Here is a 26,621-nt window from a genome sequence, read left to right on the forward strand (position 1 = left end):
CATTTTAAATGCATGAAAATCAGGAAGTGGGGCTTTTTTATTAACTTATGCTAAGGATGACTTCAGTGTCCCTGTGTTGTGTTGATGTTAGGATGCTTAAAAGCAGGTAATGTTTTCATTTTCCAACTGGCATTCCAGAATTCTTCACAGGGAAGAGAGAAGTGCATGCAATCAGCTTTTCCCCATTCAGAGTGAGTGTATCTTCTGAGTGTATGTGAAGTATCTTCTAGTGGCCAGTGGTGTGTGTGTCCAGTGTCCCAGAATTTTTGATGCATTTATGGGATGTATGATCTGAGTATTGAATCTCTGTCTTTAGTGAGATACAGCATGGGTTGGGAGATGAATCTCTTACCTCCTAACCAAGTGTCCTAGCCACTGAACTTCTGGGGACATATGCGACAGTGTTCTACAGCTTTAATCAGATACTTTAATTCCTTTAACAAAATGTTCTATCACAAGTTAACAAATAGCTGTGCAGTTTCCTCATTGAGATAATATATACTTTTCAGTGGCTGGCATGTAAATAAACTACAACCAGCCTTTCTAAATACGTTTTCCTGCTTCACAATTTCACTATTCGCTCATCTATATGTAGGAGCCTTTTAATCATTTAGGTTTAAGGGGGAGAATGAATATTGTTCTTTGAGTGAAATCTGATAAACTATGTATTTCCCCTGTTTTTTGACAAAATTATGTATTTACTGCCTTGTTTAAAATTCAGAAACACTCAGCATTTTAATCTAAGCCCATTTTATTTCCGTGTATACCCCATGGTATTTCTTTATGCTTGATGTATTTCTCTGGGGATTTTTTGAAAAGCTTAGAGATTGACTGCCAGGTACTACAAACAGGTTCATTCAGTCCTGCAATCAGCTATTCTATTAATGGAATCAATTTGAATAAATTTCATTAAGTCAAAGCTCTAAAAACAAGAGATGACATATCAGGAAGCTTGTAAAAAAATATTTGTAGAGGCTCTAGTCCAAAAATAAGATCCTGGAAGCAGTACTGATTTTCCTTTTCTTTCCTGTGGAGAATAAGTTTTATAATACATAGTGTGCTATCCCTGCTCACAGACAGACTTTATTGCAGTTTGAAATCAAGTACATTCCTTGGAGTACAGATAGTTTTGAAATATTTTGTTAGCTTGAGTCTCTGGGTATAATTCAATCACATCTGCAATCTTTCCTAAATGTAGACTTGGTATTTCCCCTACCAAATTTTAAAAGGCCATTCCACCACGTTTTTTTCAAGTGCTGCATTAAACAGCATGGCCACTGTATTGTCCCTGTGGTATGGCATCTGTGTACAGCATGCTGTCCTGTTAGGTGTGGCATGCAAGGACTGCCTGGGCTCTGATGTCCATGTGATTTGGCCCATCACATTAATGAGATGATACAGGTAATTTAATTAACTACAGTAATTTTGTGGGAACAGGACCTAATCACATTTTTCTTCAGCAACTATGTCCCCACTGTGGTAGTGCCAAAGGTAAGTATGCAGTATAATTTGAAGTTGCAAGGGGTACACGCAGAACAAAATGGCATTGACAACAAGGAACAAAATACCATATTTTTGTTCTGTGCAAAGTATTTTCTAGTAAATAATAACACAGAGCTGTGAGCATGCCAGGGGAATGCTATCAGTTCTACAGCAAAATGTGTTTAAAAGGGATTTAGCTGCCATTGTTTAAGAATACAATTCCTTAACACTGTGCCTGAGATCTTTTGATACTGCAATAGAAATGCCACAGACTCCTCTAGACTGCTTCTGAACTATTTCAGACCCAATAGAAATTCTTACATCACTGAACACACAGTAAAGGCAGGAGAATTAACTTGTCCTGAAAGGCTGGTAAAGCTCAGAGGAGAGATGGTTTACAGAGATAGAGCCATTATTCTTTAAATGTTGTATGGCATATGATTAGAAATACAGTATCTTTGAGTTTATGTTAAACCTGAGAACTTGGAGACTCGGATTTTAAAGTAACAGCAGAAGAGAGAATTCAAACAAACCATTTGGCATTGCTTTTGCCAAGCTAAGCCAGGCCCACAACTACACAGATGATTAGGATGGTATAAATCCTGCCTCTTGTAACAGGAACTTGTACATATAATAATTAAGGAGTAGGGTTAATAATCCTTCAAACAGGATGTAAATGTTACCTTAATTATATTGTCATGTCCAGATTGTGAGCAATCACTAGTAATGGGAAAAGTAGTATCAGAAATTAGGTATTATGTTGGGTCTTTGACTATTAATTCTCATACTTATGCCCAGTACCCAGTTTCAAATAGCCATAGTCCAATATGAAAGAGTTCAGAATACTTTGAGATTAAAGAAAGCCAGTGGGGGAACTGGATTCTGAAAATCCTGCCTTCTTTAAACAGGTAAGAGTGGAAGGAGCTGAGACAGCTCATCTCAAAGGTGTCGTGAACACGTTTTGTAGTGTTGTGCCTCAGTTTTATCCATAAGAAGAGGTTACTGCAGGGAACTGTTAAGCTATTTATTGTTTGTGAAACAGCTAATTAATATGGTGATTAGCATCCTAGAGGGATCATAGGAGGAAAATAATAATTTAGTACTCAGTGCACAGCTTGTATATTTTACAATAAATGAGAAATATAAAATAGTTTTTAGAAATCAGTCAGTTCAAAGGATATTCATAAACCTAAACATGGAACAGCTAAAGGTGCTGTGGAAACATTACATGATCCCCAAATTTATTGTTACGGGGGCACAGAATTACATTTCACACTGAACCTACATTCTGGTCTTTATTTCTGAGTTCTTGTCTTTGCACTTTAACATCCTCTTTTGGTTTTTGTGGAGTTTTCTTTATTATTATTTTTTAGTATTTTCTGTTATATCCAGCAGTTGGAATGGGCTCTTACACAAGAGTACATTATAGCAGTGTATGTTGTCATCCCCCCCCAAAAAAAAGTTGACTAGAACTTTTCTTGTCTATGAGCTGCAGACAAACATATTTGACATCTAGATAAATATCCTCTGTTTCTACTGAGAGGTTCTAGATTTTGATCATCTAAGAAATTGTAATTAAAGCTGTATTTAAAAGAGGGCAGCAGCTAGAAGACCTGACTTGTTCCCGTAACAGGAATCCTTAAGGGTTTTAAAAATATTATCGGTATGTTAAAGAAAAAAAAGAAATCTAAGTGTTTTCAAGAGGGTTAACACTGGTTTGCAATGAAAGCAAGCCCAGCTAGGCAGTAAAGCTTTTTGGACTGGTAGGATCATGCAGAGCTCACACAAAAATGGCTCATCATCCTGCAGGAATACTGCAGTGTCCATGTGACTTTCCAGTGTGTTTTTGTTCCTTTTTCAGCTGGGAAAGCTACCTGTCCCCACTCCTTCTCCCCAGGAATTACCTCAAATTGTACCAAATTTGCCAGCACAGCTCCTATCACCACTGTGTATTTGACAGTGAAACTAGAACAGAGTTTTTAGATGAATGCCATCTGACTAAATCACCCCAACACTTCTTGTGAGTGAAACAGCCTCAGCAATTAAAAACTGCTCATATGGGACTAGTTTCATTAAAACCATCAGAAGATGTTTGTTTTCCTAGGCTTGAAACTATTCTGCATCAGGATCAATTTGAATAATTCTGTTCTTCAGGCACTGAAGAGTGTCATATTTTGGAGTACCAACTATTGACATGACCAATGTCACTTTTGTCATGCTGAAAGCCGTACTGTCCCTTTTAACTCTTCCTTCTTTCTTCATTCATTTCATATCAGCACCTGTGAAAATGTGCCTATGAGGTGTTGTGCTACATTGGATTGTTTCCACAGCAGCTTATAAAGCAGGGGTTTTTATAACATACCACCATAGCCAGTAAAACAGGATGTTCTTTTCTACTGCAGTCGCATGTGATCAACAGTTAGGGTTCGGGGTCTCATGCACTCTTGTCACTGTTGCATTTTAAATGCCCTGTGTAGCTTGAACCAAAACATTAAAGTTGTTCCCTCAACAAAACCTGATCTTTTTAACTCAAGACTTCATGGCATTGGATTTTAGCTGTAGGAGTTGGTCACCAGCCCAGTGTATTCACATGGTTCCCTCACTGGCATCACGGAACATGCAGTGAAACAGCTCCAAAGGGCCGGGGTTTCACTTTGTCATCTGTTTTTTCTGTCCCTCTCTGTCCCTCTGTTAGGAGCTGTACTCTAAAGCTTCCCATGCTTTAGCAGAGTTGGTGATGGAGCTGTTTCTTCGGACCCTGCCTGTGGTGACGGGCCTCTCTGTAAGGGAATGTGAGCTTCTGAAAGAGGAATGGCAAGAGAATTTGGTCCCTCAGCTGGAGAAATGGGAGAACCACCGCCAGAGACACTGGAAGCTTTTCCAGGAACAGCTATTGCAAGAAAAAGAAGTAAGATTCATGTTATGTTTTGGGACCTCGGGGTCTAAAAATGGGATATGGAAAAAAATGATCAAGATACTTACATGTGGGGAGTGTTGTGTGTATAAATATATAACCTGGTCCAGACACAGCTCCAGGCTCAGGAGGGGCAGTGTTACCTGCAGCATGGAGTGAATACATATGCTGTGCATGTAGGCTTGCATAGAGGAGTCAAGTAAGTACTGAGCATCTGTCCACAGTGTTTGACAGGTTTGTCAGCACATAAACACTTTCTGGCAAGGCTGCTGTCTGAAGTCCTCAGCTCTTGAGCATCTACAGAAACAGTTCAAAAAAGCCTTCACCAGGTCTGTTTGGAGGGGGTACATATGAATACAGTTTACAGACAAGGAAGCCTTGCAATGATAAATATTTCTGACTAATTTTTATGTATTAATACTATAAAATTTGAAACATATGACACCTACTTTTATAAACTTTCTCTACTCTGAGAAGGTGAAAAAACACACATCCAGCTTTCCTGCTCTGTTTGTGCCCACCACAGGGGACAGTGCCACCAGAGGAGAAAAGCAACAAGAGTAAATGCAGAGGCAGATGTCTTTAGCATCAGCCTGGGACTCAAATGTACCTTCAGTTTATTCATGCCGTGCTGTGTCTCTGTTAACATTGCTTCTAACAGAGCTTAGTCAAAGAAAGACCTTCTCTATTCAAGGGTATGTCCTTTCCTAAATGTTAAGTGTGTGCTGCAGTGTATACAGTAATTAGAGCTTCTTAAAAAAAAGGTTGGCAGATTTCTTTAACACTGGCAGAATCATATTTTCCCTTTCCCTCATTCTGCAAAGTGCCTAGATAATCCAGTATATTCTTAATGAGATACTGAGCAAGTCCATAATTATTACAAACTGCATTAAGGTGTTCAACTTTTTCACCCCTCATATTTAGGATTCTACTGTAAAACACTGTGATTCAGGAAACTGTGGGCTTCCCAGTAAATCTGGCAGACTAGTTTGCTAGCCAGTGGGTTTAGAACACCCTTGGAAATACAAAAGTAAAATTTTAAATTTTTTTTCTTTTTTTCTTCTATATCGTCCTTAAGCTGGAGTTATGCAACACACACCTCCCTGATCTTTTTATATTTCCTTAATGTAACTAACCTGTTTTGAAAAAAAATTCTGTTTTTCTGTTTTGGTGTCACAGGGCTATCTAGAAAACTAAACTAAACTAAACTAAACTGTGCTTGGGACCAACCACTCATGCCCAGTGGGTCTACTCACATCCTTAGTTAACGGTGGGCATTTATATTTTCCAGGACTGCTGGCTGGAATTTAGTGTTTGATTTTGGCATACATGTACCTTTGGTAAATAATGAAACAATGTCTGACCTCAATTTTTTTTTTTTAATTATTTTGCCCCTTTTTATCAAGGATTAGATTGAATACCTGCCTTGTCAAGTTTAAACCTTGCTGTTCATTTTCACATTCAGCAAGGGTTCACAAATCACCTGTCCTTGTATGTGCATGGCCCGAGCAGCCTGGTCTGGTAGGTGAACTACGAGCACATTTCATAGTGCACAGAGCCCTAAGCACTGTGGTGGTATTTGCTGTTATAAAAAAACCACAGAGAAGCAGGAGGTTGTGGTGTGCAACTTGTGAATAATGTCATGCCAGAGTGCACGTTAGGGCACCTCTGCTGTGGCCCTGCCACTTTCCCATTGAACCTCAGCCCTCATTCAGGGCCAGAGAGGATGCCTTTAACAAACAAGAGGCTCACCACAGAAGGGGACATCTCAAGTCTGACATTTTGATCCAGAAATGCTGTTTGTACATTCCTCTGTTGCTATCACTGGGCACACTGCTGAGTGGAGGAACCATACTCTGGGAGTTTTTCTCAAAGGGTTTAAAGGATTAGTTCATCTCCAGCACTCAGCTTCTAGGTAATAGCTCTTAGGGCAGCACTGTTTGATGGATTCATTGTATGTGAATTCAGGTGTTCTGGTCGTGCCCAAGCATAGGTTGTTTAAATTAGAAAATTGACTTCCCGTCACTTTCAGTGTACCCTAGCATTTATAATGTAAAGCAGATGACTTCCTAGCTAAAAATAAATTTTAAAAATAAAACAATAAAGGGTTTGCTGACATAATTAACAGTAATTACTGAGTTATAGAGCTATAGAGGAATTAACTTAGCAATGACAGAGCTGTCCCATTGGTCTCTGACTCACTAGCACTGCAGTTGGGCTTTATTCAATATAAAAATTTCCTGAATGGCAGACAGAGCTGTCCTAAGGACAAGTGATTCTGCAGGATAAATTCCAAGAAGAGGTAAGAGTTTCTCTTAGTGAGAAATTCATCTTATGACTCCTCAAAAGAATATTCTGTGCAGGAGCCTAAGTACCTATTTTAACTTAATGCTTGTGCTTTTTGGAAACGATTTGAACGAAACTGGAAAAAAATCTGCTTTATCTCCAAAGAGAGCATGCAGGGAGATAGCTAATCCACCAAAGCTAGGCTGGCAAATTTTCATGAGTCTGAAAAACATCACAACCCATTATACTGTGTTCAAATGCAAAGTGCATTTCTTGTCCCTTTTCTAGTATAAACACAGCAGCTTGAACATTTAAGCAAAAAGCTGACACTTGCATCCTACAAAAAGGAGCACTTAGTTTCCACCGTAAGAAAAAGAGAGATTGGACGCTTGTGACAGGTGACTATGTCATTTGGGAGATCCCATAGATGTTAGAGTGCTGATGGTGACAAAAGATCCATAAATCAACAGTCATATTGACAGGCCTTTTAAATTGTCAGGCATTTTGCAGCAGGAGATATGTCTTTCATTTGCCTCATGATGAATGTGCTATGCTGAGAGTTACACAGTTGCCTGCTTTATAAGCTTGGGAAGTCTTAACGCCAGAAGACTTTTCACCAGGGTATTTAAGTGTGCTTTTTAAGGTGGCTCTAAAAGACATTTTTCCTTTTTTACTTGAACCACCTTTTTTTAGATGATCTTTCCTAGCATTTGTACGAGTCTGGAATATGATGTCCTTTGGGGGAAAAGAATCACTTTTACAACTGAAAAGAAAAAAATAAGTTTCATATATAACTTTGCTTTATAGGCTTGAGGATATGAGTGAGGCAAATGGGAATAAATGACTAATGAAAATAAATTTTGAGAATTTTCCCACGTAGTCCCTAGCTCATGTTTTCTGTAGAGAGCAGTTTCAGGGAGCAGCCTCCTGCATCAGGCTGAGACTCACTTGGCAGTCAGTGGGCATCGCACCCCATCTACAGGCTGGGATGGAGAAATCACTTTCCTTTCATTCCCTGAACAATCTGTGCTAAAGATGTCAAAACAGAAATGAGAGGCAAATTCCTCACCTTTATTGCCAGAGAGTAATACTTAACTTCAGCAGTGCTTCAGAAGATCTCGTAATGGACTTGTGACCAAAAAGCAAAATACTTGGAAGCTTACAGAATAAAAATGGGATGAGATTTCCATCCGTTCCCACATCATTGCTTGACACCCAGAAAGAACTGGCATCTGCTTACCAGTTTTGACATGGCATTTTATCACTTTCTCTGGTTTATTTTTTCATAGTGATTGGAATAACACTTTAAGAAGCCAGACATTCCTTAGAGCTTTACTCCCCATTTACCATACTTTTTTCACTGGTTTTACTGGTTGAATGCAGGAGTCAGAGAGCCTGAGCTCTGTTCCAGTCACTAAGTCTGTGCAGCAGCATGAGTTTGTCCCCTCCTTATGACTTGTCTTTGAGCAAAGTAGGGCTATTCCCAAGAACAGGAAAGCTTGGAGACATGCCTGGTGACTTGACCCAACATTGGAATATGCAAGCACACAGCCTGACCTTGCCACCTGGCCTGAAAAAGTAGTTGTCTCTGTTTTGCTGGTTTTCAGCCACAAGCCAGCAGCCTCAACATTCCCAGAGAATCTTTGCTGTCGCATTTCTGCCTTCATGTGGGAGGTCTTCATGTATCGTGAAGGTGGAAAATACCCAGCTCTGCCAGCCCATCCCAGTGAGCTGCCTAAGCGTTACTTCCAATACAACATACAATATTCTGTTTATTCCATCTGATCCTTTCCACCTTGATCATCTTCCTAATGGCCTTTTTGAGACAAAACATTGGTTTAGTATTTGGTCTAATTCTCAATCTTCCTTATTTATCATCTCATCATAAATATGTAATAATCCCCCTCCTTTTCTCTTGTTCTCTTACTACTTACACGACTGAGGGACTTTTACTGTTCAGTTTAATAACAGTGTGCTGGAAGAATTTCTGCTGTATTTTCAGTTTCCCACTGGTCTCAGGGAGGTGCAGAGACATTTTATAAACTCTGCATACAGATTACCTCAAATGCACTCTTAATGGAAAAGGTGACTCATTCTTTAGAAGAAACTCTTCACTACTACAGAACGAGGCTGTTTCTTCATAAACAGAAGTAAAGAACAATTGCAAGAAGCACTGTCCTTGTTATCACTGAGTGCCTTTTTGGATAGGATATACTGATAGCAAGTGAGGTGTTATATTTTGGGTTCTTGGCTGCAATATTGTATCATTTACCATTCCAATTGTATTCAGATATCATCTCCTATCTTCTGTCTCTTGGTGATATATACCCTCATGCTGTTTGACTTGCCCTTCAAGAACAACTTCTCAGTAAATTCTCAGGAATCAGGTCTCCAAAAATGATGGAAACCCACACCTGAACCACAGCCTGTCTCTCATTGGAAATAAAAATATTTCTGGAAAGTAAAAGGTCATTTTCAGACTTTCTTTTAGCTGCTGAAAGAGACATTAAAGTACACAATGTGATGGATCTACAAGGCATGTGCAGAGAGGTGCACTAGAAGCCATATCCACAGAGCTGCTAAAGGGAAATGCTGATACAATTACTACTTCAAGCAAGTCTTTGCCATCTGTCATGATGATACCTGGAGATGTTATAGACCATAATTTGATGCTTGCAGCATGCAATCACAGAAGACGCTGTGCTCAGCCATGCTCTGTGATTATCAGACTCACCTAGACTCAAATCAGTTGAGATTTGTCTACACAGGTACATCTGAGGCTCTTGCTGAGAGCAGCCTAGTGGGTCTCTGGTGCCATGCAGACTTTTGGGCTGTGCTTTTCATGCCCAGCTGCACTCGTCCCATCTGCCACTTGTTGACTGCCTGCCCATCCAATTCAGGCATCCTGCTCAGGAACATGTGTTTTGGTAAGGTTTTCTACATGGAGAGAGGTCAGTTAGATGTGTCACTGTGTATACTACAGAGAAGGCACTAGCCATGAGAGAAATACATTTTCATTTTGAAGCCAAAGATGATGAGGTTTCTGATGTTCTACACTTCCCGGGGGAGTTCATTCTGTGCTCACAGAGAAAGTTTCTCTCCTGCACAGATCACTGCTTCCCCAGGAAAAAACTCATATCCAGCAAGGAGGCCCAGTACCACTCCTAATTTCTAATACTAGCAATTGTGCAATTACACATTTGTGCTGCCTTTAGCACCAGATGGAAATTAAACTCCAAGTGAGCCACTCCCCTTCCCCTGCCTGTTGCGGTAAGGGAGTGGCAAAAGCAGAGACTATGGTTTGAAATAATTTACTGAAAGCACAAAGCCATGGAATAAGAAATGTACAGTAATAACAGCAATGTTATAGCAGAGGTATACAAAAAGAGGTGTTTTACTCAGCAGAAAGGTGTTCACCACTGGGAAGAACAAAGCAGATGGCAGATATTTCCCATAGGTCACGCTCTGGCTTCCCCAGACAAAGGTAATACGGCGATCGTTCCCGCACACCGCCCACGTGGCCATTGGGAGCAAAGGCAGGATGACAAGGGAACTCCCACGGCTAACATTTCCCACCCCCCCCAGCCTGAAACAATGAAAGCCAGTGACAAATAAATGCCCTGAGTCAGGCTGTGCCGCCGCTCCGCTGGGCTCGGTTCTGCACAGGTGCCTGTACCGCTGTTTCTCCCGCCCCACTGCGCTGGAGGTGGTCCTGCAGGTCGTTGCCTCTTTTCCAACCATTCTGCCACCTCCTTTCAGCTCAGCTGGCCCAGGCTCAGCTCAGCTGTTGTCAGCAGTGCTCCCCTCAATTGGACTGGGGTTTGACCCTACCAGTCCTTTCCCCGTGGCAGCTGCTATGATGCCTTGAGAGGCCTCCTAAAAACAGACATTAGACAGGAGTAAGGGAATAAAGGTAGGTATTTATTTGAAAGGCCTTCAAAGGTACCCCCTGGGGAGCCAGAGGCTACAGCCAAGATGGACTCCAAGATTGAAAACAGGTCACGAGTTCTTCACACTTTTATAGGTTTGGTTTATTTGCATATCAGGGTTAATTCTCTAATTAAAGCTTCAGTTTAATGATGTAATTCCCTTCATCTTGCCCCCCTTTAGAGGCTTTTTGGTTTATACTTTTTGGGCCTAGGATGGTCTGAGTGTCCTTGGAGAGCAGGCTTGGAGAGGCTTTGTTATGTCTACCTAGCACGAGAGTGCAGAAATTTACAGGCTACAAGAAGCTTCAGAGTTACACACTAGGCAGTACAGGATTTGAAAAATATGAAAGTTAAAACCTAAGGCATCATCTACACCAGGGCTGTCAGTTCAGCACTGCTGTTGATGGGCGTTGCTGCCACTGTCCTTCCAGCACGGGGAAGCAGGGGTGCCGGCAGGGGCTGGATCCGCAGGGGTAATGTGACACCTTCATGCTGGAGAGAGAGAGGCAAAATGGTGCCCACTTCTGGCAGTGTGCTCATTTTCACCCCAAAACCACTCCCACAGGTGTGATGTGGGTGGTGTAGAATAGCAACTTGGATGTGCCCACACCATGCTAAGCTTCACCCCTTCCTGCAACTAGGATGACATCTAATCCTTTGGTGGACATACTGATCTAGCGAAACCTACCTGTCTGAAGTAATTGAAAATTTAGTCCCTCGTGTTCTGAATGATGCTGGAACACAAAGTGATACTGTCAGACACCCTGGTTATTATATTTAATTTAGGGCTCTGGATACATCAGCAGGCAACCTGCTTTTATTCAGCTGTCAGTAGCCTAAAATATACTCTTCATCTTGCAGTAAGAGTTTGAGCCTTGCAAATACTTCAGCTTGTGACTTACAATTCCTTAAATTCTGGCAATGTACTAAACAAAATCTTAAGTCCATATCTCCAGAAGTTTACAGTCTAATGGCAAATCCATCAAAACTCATTTAAAGATTAAATTCTTTGATCTAATATCATGCTGAAGGAGCTGTGAACTTGCAGTCCATATACTTACCTGTTCATGTAATCTCCATTTTCAACTATTAGCATTGTGTACTACGGCAAAAGTGTGATGGAAGGTGATATCTTTATTTTATTCGTTGAAGATAAAAACTACATTCTTTACTAGTGAAAAGAAAAAAACAAACAAAAAGCCTACTGCAACCTGCTGATAAGAGTCGATGCAGTATTTTGTGCCATATTGTTATTTTTTTCTTATTCATCTGTTGCTGAAACCAAAAAACGTGTAGGAGACACAGCTCAGGGCTGATCCAAACCAGTGCAAAGCTTTTCAGTGAGTTTTGTTTAAGATTTTGATAATTGAAAAAAATATTCCTAAGTAGAATAATTTTAATTCCGCATGAGTTTGTTTTTGAAACCAGGGGATGATTTTTTTAGCAAAATAAACCCTTGTTTCTTAATGCAGTGACTGACTAAAATCGGAGTTTCTTATAATTCTTTTCCCTGCTTTTAGCTCTGGATAACGGAATATGCTCTGTCTGCTGTGATGCAAAAGCACCTGTCTGAGAAACAAGAGAAGATAATTCAAGGTGTCGTAAGCAGACTAGGATGCCTCAGTGATGAGTAAGCACAGTTTCATCAATGACCAGTGGGGTAAAACTTCACTGTTGCCTGCCCAGATAAAAACTTGAGTACATTAAATTGTGGAAGGTAGTAGTGCTGAAGGATTATTAGCACCTTCAGACAGAGAGGCAATTGCTCTAGTTTTTTGTTTGAGTATCAAAAGCAGATTTAAAAAGAGTAGACATATCGTGACTCCTGGAAAGTAGAAAAAATTGTCTTACGCAATTTTTCGCTGGTGTGCTTTATTTACTGTGTTTGTGAGTGGTTTCTAGTCTTGAACCACCCTCTCTCTGCACTCCTATGTCACAATGGAGTTGCATTTTCTGCAAAATAAAATGTTCACTCCAGCAGCTTATCGATGGTTATTTAACTTTTATTTCTGTTTTCATTTTAATTTAACTTCAGTGTGACAGAACTTGAAGTGTAACACAGCAGTACCCATTCTTTACACCTGAGCAGCTTTCCACGCCATGCTTTGTACAAAAAGACATTGCACAGAGTGAAGAATAACTCTTGTCATCTTTAAGCAATGACTTTGTTGAACATAGGTGTGCCAAACCAGCGGGCAGCTTCAGTGATGGATTTTTAATGGTCCTTTTTACAGGTCTGTTAGCTATATATTGCAAAAACACCAACTTCTGCTGTGTTCAGTACTCAGAAGGTTAACCTTCCGAAGAGTTGGAATGGCAGCCCTGGCACGCATGAGACTGTCCAGAAAGAAGAGCTCTCTTCAGGAGCTGAGAGAGCAACATACCCTGCAGAAGGGATCCTCCCTGTGCCAAGATGAGGACCAGTGGCAGTTGCAGAAGGCAGTGGTAGGTACAGTGTTCAGGTGGGTTGTCTCCACAGGTCTCATATGCTGTGATATTTGGCATTAGAAGTAGCTGTGGAAGATCTAAACCAGAAAAAAAAAAGGTTCAAGCTCCAAGGAGGAAGAAAAATGTTCTCTGTCAAAAATGTGCCCATTGCTGGCATAGGAGGTCCCTGAGTGTGCCTGTTGTAGTTTGGGCAGACATTTTAAAATCGCTGATACTTTATCTAATGTATAGCAATCTGTGATATGTGTATCATAGCAAGCTTATTTAGCAATTTATTTATATGAAAATACTAATTCAAGAAGGGAAGGATGCCGACATATATAAAGGTTTTCTGCAAAGCTGCTGCTTCAGGGAAAGAGAAACTTGTACTAATTCTGCTGGGGATCATAATATGCACTTGAGAAGCACTTGCTTGAGCATTAAAAGAAATTCTTACTCCTACCACACCAAGTTCTTCTATACTGTCATAATTTTTCATTCTTTTTTCTCTTTATCTGTCCATAAGAAGCTCCGCATGTTCCCAATCCTTCCAAATTATCTGGTTACTGTAGGTCAAGAAGACAAAAGAAAGTTTAAGTGAATTTTAGACATGATATTCCCGTAGGTCACTTTCACATCTGTTTGTGACTGGTTTTTAGTGTTGATCTATTAAGTGTTGTTGGTTATTTAATTACCTACATTGGATATTTACATAGAGCAACACCACATTTCGTCCTTCAACCTCAGACAACCTTCCCAGCAGGTGTCAGTGATAGCCCCTGCCCAACCCACTGCTGCTGCACATATGGGTGAACCCATCAAACACATTGCAGCTCTATGCTCCATGCTGTTGCTGTGTAATTAGCCGAGAGATAAAATTTTGTATCCCTCTAATTTTGATTTGCATAATACAAACCCTCAATCTCCATGTGGAAGAGAAATAAGGAAAATCTGTGTCCTGCCATTTTCATATTTGAAAAATGTAAATTGAAGCAGTTTCTGTTAATTTTGAAAATCTTAAAAATCTCATTAACTTTCAGAAGAAATAAAATATAAAATAATAAAATACAAATGCATATCACTGCATTCCTCTTGCTTTCCACTAGTCCCTCTCACTTAGCTCACATGGAGATGTTAATTGATGCAATCACTGTGTTCCCTAATGGAAATGAAATGTCCCCAGGTATTAGTATTCCTTTGGCCTCTCTTCATTACAGCCTATTTCCAAGTCCTGCTAAAACCCATCTCACAAGGAAGTGCCTAAAAATACACATAAAAGATCCTTGCTGCCGAAAAAGTAGGGCATAGGTGTAGAATTGTGTAAAGTCAAGAGAGACAAAACATGTTACAACCAACCTCCAAAGCTAGAACCAATCTATAACGAGTTACGGAAAAGGTTAATTTACAGACACCCAACAGATTTTTAGACATACTTTGTTGTTTTACCTAAGCTTAATTTTTCTTTGGGCCAGTTTTATGCTGGTGGACTATGACACATCTATCCATTGATTTCATACAGAATGCAAAATGATTGTAATGAATCCTAGCTTGGGCATAATCACATGACATTGGGTCTCTAAAAAAAGGAGAAACAGTTTAATGGCATTCCAGCTTTCTAAAAAACCTCAAAAACATATGCCTGAGCTATAAATATAACACGTCAGAACAACCCAGCATTAATAAGAACATTTCTGCAGATGAATGTTGTTCTTCTACTTGCATTTCTTATTTCCAAGAGGGCATCAAATAGGTACTGTCAAATCTCCTGGAATATTTTAATGTTATTTAGTGTTAACTGAATATGTAAATATAAGAAGGGCATCAGCAACACAGCAGAAGGCCATCTATGGCAGGCTGCTACACTTACGGATGACAGAACAGGCCGTGCTGGTAAGCAGATACTACTGTTCACTGAAGAGTTTAGATGAAAAGTGTATTTAAAAAACTAGATGTGACTAGTTCAAAATTAAGGAATGTGTGGAGAAGCTTTAGAACTCACCACCAGAGGATGCTGTGCAAATGGTTTTCAAGTGCTATTACACATGTTCATGACCTGTCCCAAGGACTGTTGGTACTCCCAAGGGTATTGGTACTCCCAAGTGCCTATATACCAAGTTTTTCTCAGGTAGAGCACACAAACTGCACAAGTGTTCCTTGTGCATAACTATACTTGCCTTGCTCCTGTGCAGTTTATTGAGTCATCCACAATTATCCCTTACTGGACTCAGGATATTTCACATACATGTGAATACATCACTGATGGGACAGGATGCAACTTTTACTGTACCTCTCATGACAGAGGCTATAGTTCTGTTGCAAAGACAGATGTGTTAAATGAATGTGCAAATTTCCACTGTAAATTATATTATTACAATTATTTAAACTGTAGTATTCTGAATGGGTGCAGGACTTCAAAAGTGAAGGTGGCTACAATTGTTAACATATTTAAATGGCAGTGCTATCTTACTGTCTGATTACCAGGAGTCCCACATTCGTGAAGAGGAGGAGAAGCTTGAGGAAGAAACACAAGAAATCAATTTAGAATTTCACCAGCAGCTGGTCACAGAAATCCAAGAAGCTCTTCAATTTCTTCAGCAGCACATGGAGCAGGTGATTGGGCAGACACTGCTGCAGCATGCCCGAGGGGAAGCTGAAAAAAAGAGTTCAGATGATGGACAGGACTTCAAGGTACGGAAATGGTCAGTAGCAGCTTTACAAACAAAACAAGGGCTACTTTGCACAGGTGGAAAGCAATTTCATGTATGCCTTATCCTGTGCCTGGAAGTATCAGGAGAAAGCCATTAGGACCTGTGTTAAAACTGAGCATAACTTGCAAAGTATTTACAAGCTAACACTTACGTAGCAGTACAGTATTTGCTACAGCAGCCAAAACAGGTTTTACTAAGTCAAACACTGGAACAGGAAAAAAATTGTGAGAACTCTTGATGGCAGAGAATAACAAAAAGAAGAAAGAAATTGAGATGGTTATCTACTGATAAAGGTTCTATGGCTAATTAGTAGTGTTTGTATACTAACAGCTGAATATTAATTCATAGAGAAATAATTTAAAAAAATCAAAATTAAAACTTACTTCATAGATTATTAAATTTTTTTCCAAAGTAAATATTTGGATTTTCTGTGTAATGGAAAGTCACAGTAGAGCTACACATATATTAGCTTGCTTTTCTGGCAGTTGGGTTGACTGTTAAAATGGGCTCTAGAGATTGAATGGATGGGGGAATGACCCCTTCACAGATGGAGATGAGATAAATTAGAAACATTTTGCTGCAATTTTTCATGTTGAAATGCTGCATGGTTTTCAGTATCTCAGTATGCCACATTTGTAAAGCCACATTTTAAATTCACAATTTTGTGTGCACATACCAAAGTAGGTATGGTGTTTTTTAAGCAGATCAAAACACTTTTGGGTGTGGAAAATGAATTGTGACTTGTTCTGTGTGATACAGGAGAGACTGGTGGAATCTGCTGTCGAAAGTGTGTATGGGACCAGCAATAATATCAATAGACTGGTGCAAAATTACTACCAGCAATTAGGAAAAATCACAGAAGGTTATGAAGGGAAAAAGCTTCAACATCTGAAATCCTTACAAGGTTCGTATGATATTGACAACTATAAGACAATTCTCTCTCCCAGTGACTGTGCTTAATGTAAGGCTAGAGGATTTTGCTTTTCTGGCATCCCTTGGCCTAGGAAATCTGAGTTTAGTCTGCCTGGCACAGCCACAGGAAAAAAAGCCAGTCCAGCCCAGCCCAGCCCAGAGTACATTCAATAGCTGCTCCCTGATGGTGCAGTTGGTAAGAAAGGTGCCTGTCAACCTCTCTGAGTGTTCAGAAAAGGTTGGATGCTCCCTAAATGAGTTATGTCCCCTGATCTGTTACATACCCATCCATCTCTCCCCTCTGTTTTATTTAAAAACAGTGGTGCAAGGTCCTGTCTGTCAGATGTGCCCAAGTCTTGCTGCCGGCAGGACTTCAGGGCCAAGAAGTCCTGCTCAGCAGATAAGCACTCAGTCACAGAGTGTGAGCATATGCAAAAGTAACCAGAATAGTTTGCTGTCAATTGAGGGGACATCTTGTGAAGCTGGGCATTCCCAGGGATAAGCCACCTCTGAGTGGGGGTTTTCTTTATATTGCATTTTTTGTTTATGTATTACAATTCTTGCTTAAGGCATCACGGTCTTTTTAGAAAATTTCTGCTTTGAATTCCATGTTAATCAGTTAGCCTAGTGGGAGAAGTAGGTAGAATGGGAATTCAGTGACATTCCCATCTCAGCTAAATGATGCACAAAGTATTCTCTATGCAACAGATCACAGTGGCAGAGTGCTCCCTAAGGAGCAGTAACTTTGGAAAAACTACTTAGAACCGGGATTAATTTGTGATGAAGGTTTTCACAACTCAAGAGTTTTTAATTTTGAGCAGAAAATTTTACAAAAATTTTATTTCAGCAGAGAGAAATGAAAGGATCAGACTGAAGAATAAAGAAAATGAACTGGTATTGAAAGAAAAACCCACCAAATGCCTCCTAAATGTGTCATCCACAGTCCACCAAAGGTTAGACCAGGCAGCAACATTGCTGTCTATTTAAACTTTGTGAGTGATTGCAGATCTACATAAATATCTAGCTGAATAAGTGTCTTGAATTTGTATTTTATACTTGTCTTTGATGGAAAAGAAATATCTGTCTCCAAATGATGTCTGCCCTTTGATCTCGGAGAATTACTTTATAATTAAATTAACTTTTTGATGGTCTTTAGTTACAGATTGAAGAACTATACTTAGGCAGTTTGAAAAGAGAGTGAAATACAATGCCAAAACATATCCCAAATTTTAAAATAAATTTAACATAAATGTAGGATGGGAACCAATCCTGTCTAATTCATTACATTCCATCCTTTATACTTTTGAACATCAAAAGTGTTTGTTAGTTTGCTGTGGAGAAAACGTATACCATAATGAAGAGAAAATGTTTGAAACCCAAAAAATACTCAAAATGGCAAGAAGGCTTCGGTGAATGCCTAGGACAATCAAGGTTACTTGCACTAAATTTAGAGTGGAATCCCTCAAATTTTAGCTAAATAAAAATCACATTTAATTAATTAATGTTTTTATGAAACTTAGATGAAAAACACTGCAATTAAAAAGGAGTAAGTTGTCATAAAAAGCTCTATGGCTTGTCATGTACATGATACATTTTTGTAATCATTTTATGTCTTTACTCTTGGTTTATTATCCAGAAAAATACAGCATCTGCAATTTTGACATTGTAAAGAGGTTAAATCTTTCTTTAGACAAAAGAATTGAATAAATTGAAAGAAATTGCCCACTTTTTCATCCCCCTTTGAATTAGTATAAAAATGGATTTATGTAATAAAGGGTTTCATAAGAGATCTGTTAGATATTCATTATCAAATTTAATGTTTATTCTGATTATAAATTCACTTCTAGCTTTTATCTCTTTTTTTTTTCCTCCTGTAATCAATTCTGGTATATTAAAACAAAATACAACTAAATTTGCCTTCACACAAGCAGAAGTGTGGTATTGAAGAATTTAACTATTCAGCATCTAAGCTGATCTCTTAACCGTCAGTGGTCAAACCTGTTTTCCTGTTGCCATTATGATTTCTTTTATGATCCAGTCCTTTGTAAATTAATGACAAAGTTTACATTAACTTGTCTAACTTCTATAAACTTGACATTGTTTTATTGTTTTATTTCTTTCTGCCCTTTGGTGCAAGGTTATGAGTGTGAGTTCAAAAAGCAAATTTTGAAAGGTAACCTCTGTAAGCAGTGACCATTACAATAGCAGCTTCATTAAGTGTAAATGTCAGAAACAATTTTTGTTACCTCCTTCCCTGAGGAATTTGATGGGTGATTGACAGCAGTGCTTTAAGGTAGATCAGGCAGGAAAACAGAAGAAATACAGATGCAGCACAGTTACAGCCATTCAGGTTATACCTTATTAGTAATAATCCTTAACCAGAAAAGTAAAACAAGTGAATAATACAGTTGTTAATGTTTTCAATTGCCAAGTTTTGAATTACCATGTCTATGGCTCAGTCTGGTACTGAAGAGCCCTGGATGAAATGCCTAATTCTTAATCCCTTGTCCTCACACTTGATCTTTGAACAGCTTGTCCCTTTGGCAAGCAGACAATAAAACTGACCCTAGAAACATACAATGGTTTTGAAAGCAGACGTCAACTTAAGAGCTGAATTCCACCTCCCAAAGTGCAGGCATGGACACTCCACACTCCTGTAATTCGTATCTCCAAAAGGACCTTGTATCCTATGGACAGCCAAGGCAGGTTATTAAAATAAGTAAGTCTAAAAATCTACCACAAAATCTTCTGTCCCAGCAGAAGCTGGCTGGGCCAATACTGTTAATGAGCCTTTCTGTCTACAAAATCTTCTGAATAGACTTCAACAGAATTGTATTCCTCCCTTGCACTGATCAACATCTGCACATTTACATTTCTCTTGAGCAGGATAGTGCTACAGCAGAAGAAGATTTTGGCTCAGTTTGAACTGCAGCAACAAATTCGTCTGGAGTCTCTAAAACAGAAGCTGCTGGGATTGCACTGCCTAGAAACTGAGTTGGAGAATCAGCTAAGGGTAAATCAGGGTAAAATGGTTCATGGATCTGAAGCATTCAATGGCAAAACATGGGACAGATTGTAGGGGTCTCTTTGCTACCCGAGTTGAAATCAGTGCTAACATTCACCACTGTGCCGGTTTGGGCAAATTTAGAAATATATCCTCCGAGAGAAGGCAGGTTACAACCATCCCTCCCCCACCAGGTTTGGGAAAAAATAAATTTTCCTCAAAGGAAAGTGAAAGAGATAAAAACTATTTATTTGACAAACACACAGGAAAAGGAAAATAATGCTAAATAATAAGATCTTTCACGGTGGAGAAAAAACCTGGGAAAGTGTTGGAGTCCTCCCTTTGGTCTCCTCGGAGCTGGGACTTGGGCCAGGGCCAGGCCCTCTGTACCCAGTGGAAAGTCCTCCTGATGTGTTCTGATATTGAAGCAGTCCAGTAGAAAAGGGAGAAAATCTGAAATTCAGGGAAGGAAAAAAGTTCAACTCTCAGTCTCTCTCTGGAGGAAAAAGAAACTGAACATTTGGCCAGAAACTGACCTGGGGAGCAGCCAGCCGGGTGCTTCCTCACTCCCCTGCCCCAGCTGGGAAAAAAAAAAAATTGCTATCTCTGTGTGACCTTGAACAAGCTGCAAACTGCTTTGAAAAAGTTTTGCTCAGTTTTTCCTTCCCCCTCTCAGGCTCAGTTTAGAGGCATAGAAAGGCACAAAATTAATTCCTGGGCATAGGGCAGCAATATGGGATACACATCATAAAGTCACCCAAGACAACCACTGTCTTGTAGGAACACTTCCCTGATGCTGGCCATATTGTTTCCTGTGTTTCTGCAGTGATGTGCCTGTTTTGTCATTCCACATGTAGAATAACATAACCCAGAGCTGAGCTGTGTTGTGATGAGTGATGGCTGCTTTGTCCTTGCATGCAGGAAGCAGAGCAGGACTTTGTGAGTGAGTTGGCTGTGCTGACCCGAGTTCCACTGACTGTGAAGAAGAAGCCTTCCAAAAGGAGCAAGCCAGCAGGTTGGTACTATCCTGAATTGTTTAAAAAAACCCACATAATTCCACATATCGGTGCAGATTTTGCGGTATAACACATTGGAGCTTCAGGAGAGATTTTTCATCAGTGCCATTTCCCTAATTGGGATGTAGAAAAGTAATGAAACCTTTCAAGGTCACCCAGTTCTCCAGCAGCACAGCCACAAACAAGTGTCACGTTTCCTCACTCCAGAGCAGCCTTTAACTAATTGATCACATTGTTGATCAGTAAGGCTTTGCCCTGCTGAAACCAAAACATTTTTCATGTCTTTGTCATGTCCTTTAGAAACTACTGTGCTCACCTCAATTACTAAACCCTTGGGAGAACAGCAGCGTTGAATCACCCATCTTTCATTCTCCTGGTAGAATGGAAGAATTGCCTTCCCGCACACGTACTCAAAAGTACAATCTTGCTGAATCAGGAAGCTCGATCTATTTTTATGAATTTACTATAGTTTTAACAAATTATACTAATTCATTCTTCAAGAGATACTTAGGGACAATTTTTTAGAATGGCAGTTGTTTCCTAGTCTGCAAAGGATGCAGTGTCATCCTTTGAGCCATGCAATCTTTCTGTCATTATCAGAATGAAAAATATGGCGTTACATTTGAAAGATGCTGAAAGGCAAGATGGGTGCCTGAAAGGGGAAAGCATCTCACTCACCTGCACAATTTTGAAGTCTCTCTCCCCAGTTGTTGTTTCTCAAGTGTGCAGAAATGTTTCCCCTGGTAGGCACCATGACCACACGGACACATGTGGAAGCTTAGTTAGGGCCCTAAAAGCAGTGAATTTCTAACATCATGTTGTTCTGATTCAAATCACTCGAAAATATGAACTGGCTTTTCTTCTGTTTGGTGGTAATAAAAAGCCATTATCAGTTACTTGCTAAGAAAATATATGATAGGGCTTTCAACTGTTGCACCACATGGAATCTTACTTCAGTGTTCAGCTAGTGTGGAAGTTCAGGGTCTGCTGTGTGAGAACTAACCAATGGTAAAAAAAGCAGTATGCTAGTCTAATGTAAAGTGGAGTGATTTCCTTGGAATAATAGATAGGTATGTATGAAGCATTAGAGTGTATTTTTTTGCTTTAGGTTAATCAAAACCAAACAAGCTTTACTACATGTGATCTTTTTTTTTTTTTAAATCCACATGCATTTGGCAATTCAGGTGAAAAAACAAATTCCAAAAGACAGACCTTCCAGTCACCCAAATCAGCAGAAAAAGATTCTCATGAAAATATTCAAGAGCCCTATGGAATGACTTCTGGCTTATGCAGGTACATTAGAGACAAAAAATGTGGTATTTGAAAAGCTATTTATAAAAAAATCCTTTTTTTAATACAAAAACTGCAAAATCTACTTCATAAGGAGGTATGTCAATCAAATTCAAAACATAATGTCTGCACTAGCTGAGCTTCTGTAATATTTACTTCTCACATGTACTTAACCTTTTTTCTCCCATAATCTTTTTTAAAGTTAGCAAATTCATCTGTGTTTGCTTGTCTGTGCTGCTCTGTATTTTATAAACAACTTTGATTAAAGGTAGGGAAATGAGAAGTACTGTTTCCAAATTTCCTTTATTTAGTTTTTTTTAAACCTGAGTCAAAGACAGCATAAATCAGCAGAGACAAGTGAATTCAATGGCGTTAGGCTGAAATGTAGCAAAATATGGTCTGTGGTATTTAGGCTTTCAATTTCCACCTTTATTTCAGGAACAAAGGCAAGCGCCAGTCTTTGGCTGATGAGGGTAGCAGCTCTCACAATGATTTTCGTGATAGATGTTTCAGTTGGCTTATGCTGGGTGCTAACTAGAGGAGAAGAAATGGCTACAAACCTGAAAGATGCCAGCTGATTACTACGGGCAGATCAAACCAGCCAGCTGGTCGCTGGGGCTTGATATATTGAGCAGAGAAAATCCTGCTGACAGGCAAAGCAAACAGTTGGTTCTCAGGAGCCATAGGCCTTTGGGGAAAAGTATTTATCCCCTGAGTGACCTCAGCCTGGGACTGACTTGAGGAGATGGCTCCTTTCCCTGATGGCATCAGCCCTTTTCACACACTCCTTTCCCACAGCCAACAAGGGATACATGTGTAGGGAACAGGGACCCAACAAAGGAACGTTTATCTTTTTGCAACTTCATTTTAGCAGCCTCAACAGAGGCAGTTGAAACCAGTGAGTGCAGAAGTTATACAGCATGTGCCTTTCTTGTACCAAAATTAATTTAGTTTAAGAGGGAAGTACAGCATCTTAAAAACTGTCTGCAATTTTCTTTTTCTTATTTATTCTTTCAGAGAGATGTCACAGAGTTCACATGAAGGGGAGACTGAACCAAGGAAAAGCTCAAAGATGTTAAAAAAGAAAGGCAGTAGGTAGTAAAAGCCTTTGTATGAGCTGTCTGAACACAGTGTACCAAAGCATTCTTCTGGGAAATCTCAGCAGCTATAGGTACTTACTGAGCTGCTTTGCTGAGGAACAGCAAAGAAAATCAATAATAACCCATAAATCTTTTTTAGCTGCAGACCAAGAATCAGTCTCAACTTGCTTTAGCTGTTAATAAAACATTCCCTCTTGGTTTTGGTTAAGGGGGAACAAGGAAGTCTTTACTACAAGCTCTTTGAGATTGCTTGGGTAATATGCAGGGAGGACAGTTTTAGATTTGGAATAAACCTGAGGGAAGTGAGCTTTTAGGAGAGCAGATGCACACTTGGCCCAGGTCGGTGTGTCTCAGTAAGGTTTCATCACAATACTGATGTACTGTTGACTTTTGAGCCTGAGTTGTGGTACATTGTGTCTTTGATATTTTGTGATTGCTACTTTGGCCTAACAAAAAGAGACAAAAATGTAAAGAATATGTAAACAGGCTTCAGATGGTATTGGTACATCCGAAGATGATATTTGGTCTCTCTTTTGTTATATTTTTGTGCTTCCAGTCCTATGTATGCTTTTAAAAATTTGTACAAAGATTTTTGTATATGTATTTCACTGCCTTTGTCTCAGAATTCAAATTATTACTTACAGAGAAAAGTGAGACAAAACTGGTTTTTACTCTTTCACTTTTTATACTTCAGTTTCTAGTCTTCTTCCTTAAGCGCACCCTTTTGTTTCCAATATACTTTGTTATGCTCATTATGTTTCCTATGGGAATTCTTGTTATGCAAAGCAGTTAGTTCTTAACTGGCTGTACAGTGCACCTGTATTGGGTAATAAATTGCCCCACTTAAGCAATCCTACAGCTTTCATGAAGTGGCTTTTTAAAAATAAACATATATTTTGCTAATGGAAAGGTTGTCCTTTGGTGCAGGATGGAGAGTACTACATCAGTTATGCAGTTTGCCTCAGACAAAACTGCTGCTGTACAAACGAGTTCACCAGGCCTGTTACACACCAATGTTAAATGGTTTATTTTCATCTCAGTTGTAAACAAGAATTTCTAAATTGTACACTTTCAAGCTTTTGATTCTGGTATTTCAGCACTTTGGCTCTATGGTCTCTCTGCCTTCCCAGTCTGGACATTTTGGTTTGCTGCTTGTTCTTTTTTTTTTTTTTTTTTTTTTTTGTGTGTGTAACAGAAGTGCGGTATTCCCGTTGGATGGAGCGCGTTTCACTCTGCAGAGTCTGTGTACTCATGGCTCAGGGAGCTGTTGCCGTCAGAGCCAACGATGCTCTAAGCCCCTCAGCGCAGCAGTGGCTCCTGTCACACCCAGGGTGCAGCAGAATCACCCGAGCGGGCCTCTGACCACCCGAGTGGGTTTCTGATTACCCGCGTGGGGTCTCCCCGCTGCTCTGCTTTGGCTAGACCGGCCTAAAGGGCTTTTTTCCTCCGTTAGGAAAGAACCAAGTTCGGGTTGTCCCAAAAGCAGGGCAGCAGTGCCCTCTCCCGGGCAGCCCGCGGTGTTGCCATCCCCTCGCTGGTGGAGGTGGCGGGCAGGGAGCTCCGGGAGGGAGCCAGGGAGGGTCCCTGTGCTCGGTGCCATCTCCCGAGTCCCCCCAGGTCCGGGTGCGAGCACCTCCCAGCCCTCCATCTGCCTGACTTTCCTGGCATGGAGGTTCTACCCACCTGTCTTTTCTCCCACAATCACAGTAGCAATCTCCTGTCAAAACACCCACTACTCTTGTCCCCATTAGTGATTTCAGTCCCCTTGAGTTTCTCCATGGGTGCACCAAGTTCCTGTTAAATGTCATGTGCAGATGTGCATAGTGTGACACTTGCCATCACTGCCTGTCAGTGAGGCAGATACTGAACAAGACAGTTTAACTGGACCAAGAAACAAGTGCAGAAAATGCAAAACAAAGCTCAGAGCAGTTGCTTTGCAGTTAACGCTGTTGAACTTTTATGTTATGTTATAGAATCACAGACTCAGGGGGAAAATGGGATACCTAGGCACCAGTCGCAGCTCAAAATACTCAGTTTATAGTGTAAAACTACAGAGCACCCTCTCTTTATTCTGGAAAGGATAACATGGAACTTTGATCATGCTCTACAGGTACTTATCAAAAATCCTGCGGAAATATAGGGAAAAATGTCATGCCTTTTTCCTTCTATTTTTAAGCATTGAGGGTAACATTATTCTATTTCCCATACATCCCCTCCCAACAGCCCTCACTGCCATCACTGAAACTTATCTGGAAAGTTTGTGCAAAGTTCATCACAACCATGATGAAAAACTAACCTAAAGTCAGTTTGTTTAGATGAATGAGATTTATTTTTTTACCAAGAGTAGATGAACAAGGACTGATAGCTTAGTAGTAAGTGCAGAGGGAAGGAAATAAGGAACAGAGCATGGTACATTCAGACATCCCTGAATTTTTAAGGGAGGTGAAAATTCAGCTGCAAGCACTGAATTCGTGGGCACTTCCTGATGCAAAATATCAAAAATGCAGAATCCAATGTTCTGTTGAGCCTGGAATGAAAATACACATCTTTTTTGTACCTAGAGCTCCTTGACAACTACACAGGATTAAAATACAACTTGAATTAAATCACTGTTATTCCAGACTGATGTTCTAATTATGCAGTTGTCTCTATCATGCAGATTTGTGATATTTCTAATTTTTTTTTAATGTAACACCTACATTAGTAGGTTAGTTTTATTAATGCCACTGTATATTTAGATGCACTGATAGATTAATATCTGTGTAGATATTTTGTACCCTAAAGAGTTTTCCTTGGACAAATGTGTATGTCAAGAAGATGAAACCATGGCAAACTACAGTGAATTCTGCTTGCCACTCCCTTGGGTCTGTAAGGCTGTTGCTATGTGAGGTCTTTGAGAACCATGCCAGGTCTAAATGGCAAGAAAAGCTGATGCCAAGAGAACTAGATCAACACTTTGCCATTGTGCATTAAGCTGTGCAATTCCTTGCTCCAGGAAGCCATTAGTGGCAGGATTTTACTTGGGTTTAAAAGCACCTTGGCAAATGCATGGCAGAAAAATTCACTGAGAGCTAGAGAGATGCTGCTGCTTCTCAAGAAATTACAAAGCACTGGGAATCATGTAAACACTCTGAGGAGGATTAGCATTGTATGCTTGCTTGCTCTTCTGACCTCCTTCAAGCTTGTGGTGTTGGCTACTGGTACCCAGAGCAGATGGTCATCTGATCTGGTCTAGTCCGAGATTTTAGTTCTTGAGGACAAAGACCAATATATTGCCAAGAGAAACACTTAAAGGCTGGGATAGCTGTCAGTTTTAGTACAGTCTTAGCACCATAATTAGAGCAGGCTTTGCTACAAACACTAGAATTTAAACATGTAACTGCATTGCTTTGGTAGCAGACAAAGTGTAACACAAGACAAACTGGCCCAAAATACACTCAGAAAACAATCCATGGATCCAGCTTTCACTTCCACATCACTTGATTGACAAAAGTATTTCCCAGGCTGGTCATAGGGAATACTTTTAAGCAGACTGCAAATAGCAGTAGGGAAG

The 26,621-nt window shown here is 39.9% G+C and overlaps 1 protein-coding gene across 1 annotated transcript in view; it reads left to right on the plus strand.

The window, feature by feature from the left end:
• The window catches only part of EVC (EvC ciliary complex subunit 1), a gene marked incomplete at both ends in the record, with an annotated part of 49,585 nt that extends 26,518 nt beyond the window's left edge, over positions 1-23,067 (plus strand). The window contains 10 exons of the mRNA XM_082282260.1: positions 4,178-4,390; positions 12,132-12,241; positions 12,846-13,056; positions 15,520-15,726; positions 16,506-16,650; positions 17,506-17,611; positions 19,545-19,671; positions 20,584-20,677; positions 21,863-21,971; positions 22,986-23,067. Coding sequence (XP_082138386.1) covers positions 4,178-4,390; positions 12,132-12,241; positions 12,846-13,056; positions 15,520-15,726; positions 16,506-16,650; positions 17,506-17,611; positions 19,545-19,671; positions 20,584-20,677; positions 21,863-21,971; positions 22,986-23,067 — 1,404 coding nt within the window. The remainder of the gene's footprint in view (positions 1-4,177; positions 4,391-12,131; positions 12,242-12,845; positions 13,057-15,519; positions 15,727-16,505; positions 16,651-17,505; positions 17,612-19,544; positions 19,672-20,583; positions 20,678-21,862; positions 21,972-22,985) is intronic.
• Positions 23,068-26,621: the final 3,554 nt, after the last annotated feature.

Source organism: Coloeus monedula, assembly GCF_965178545.1.
Source record: "Coloeus monedula genome assembly, chromosome: 5".
NCBI lineage: Eukaryota > Metazoa > Chordata > Aves > Passeriformes > Corvidae > Coloeus > Coloeus monedula.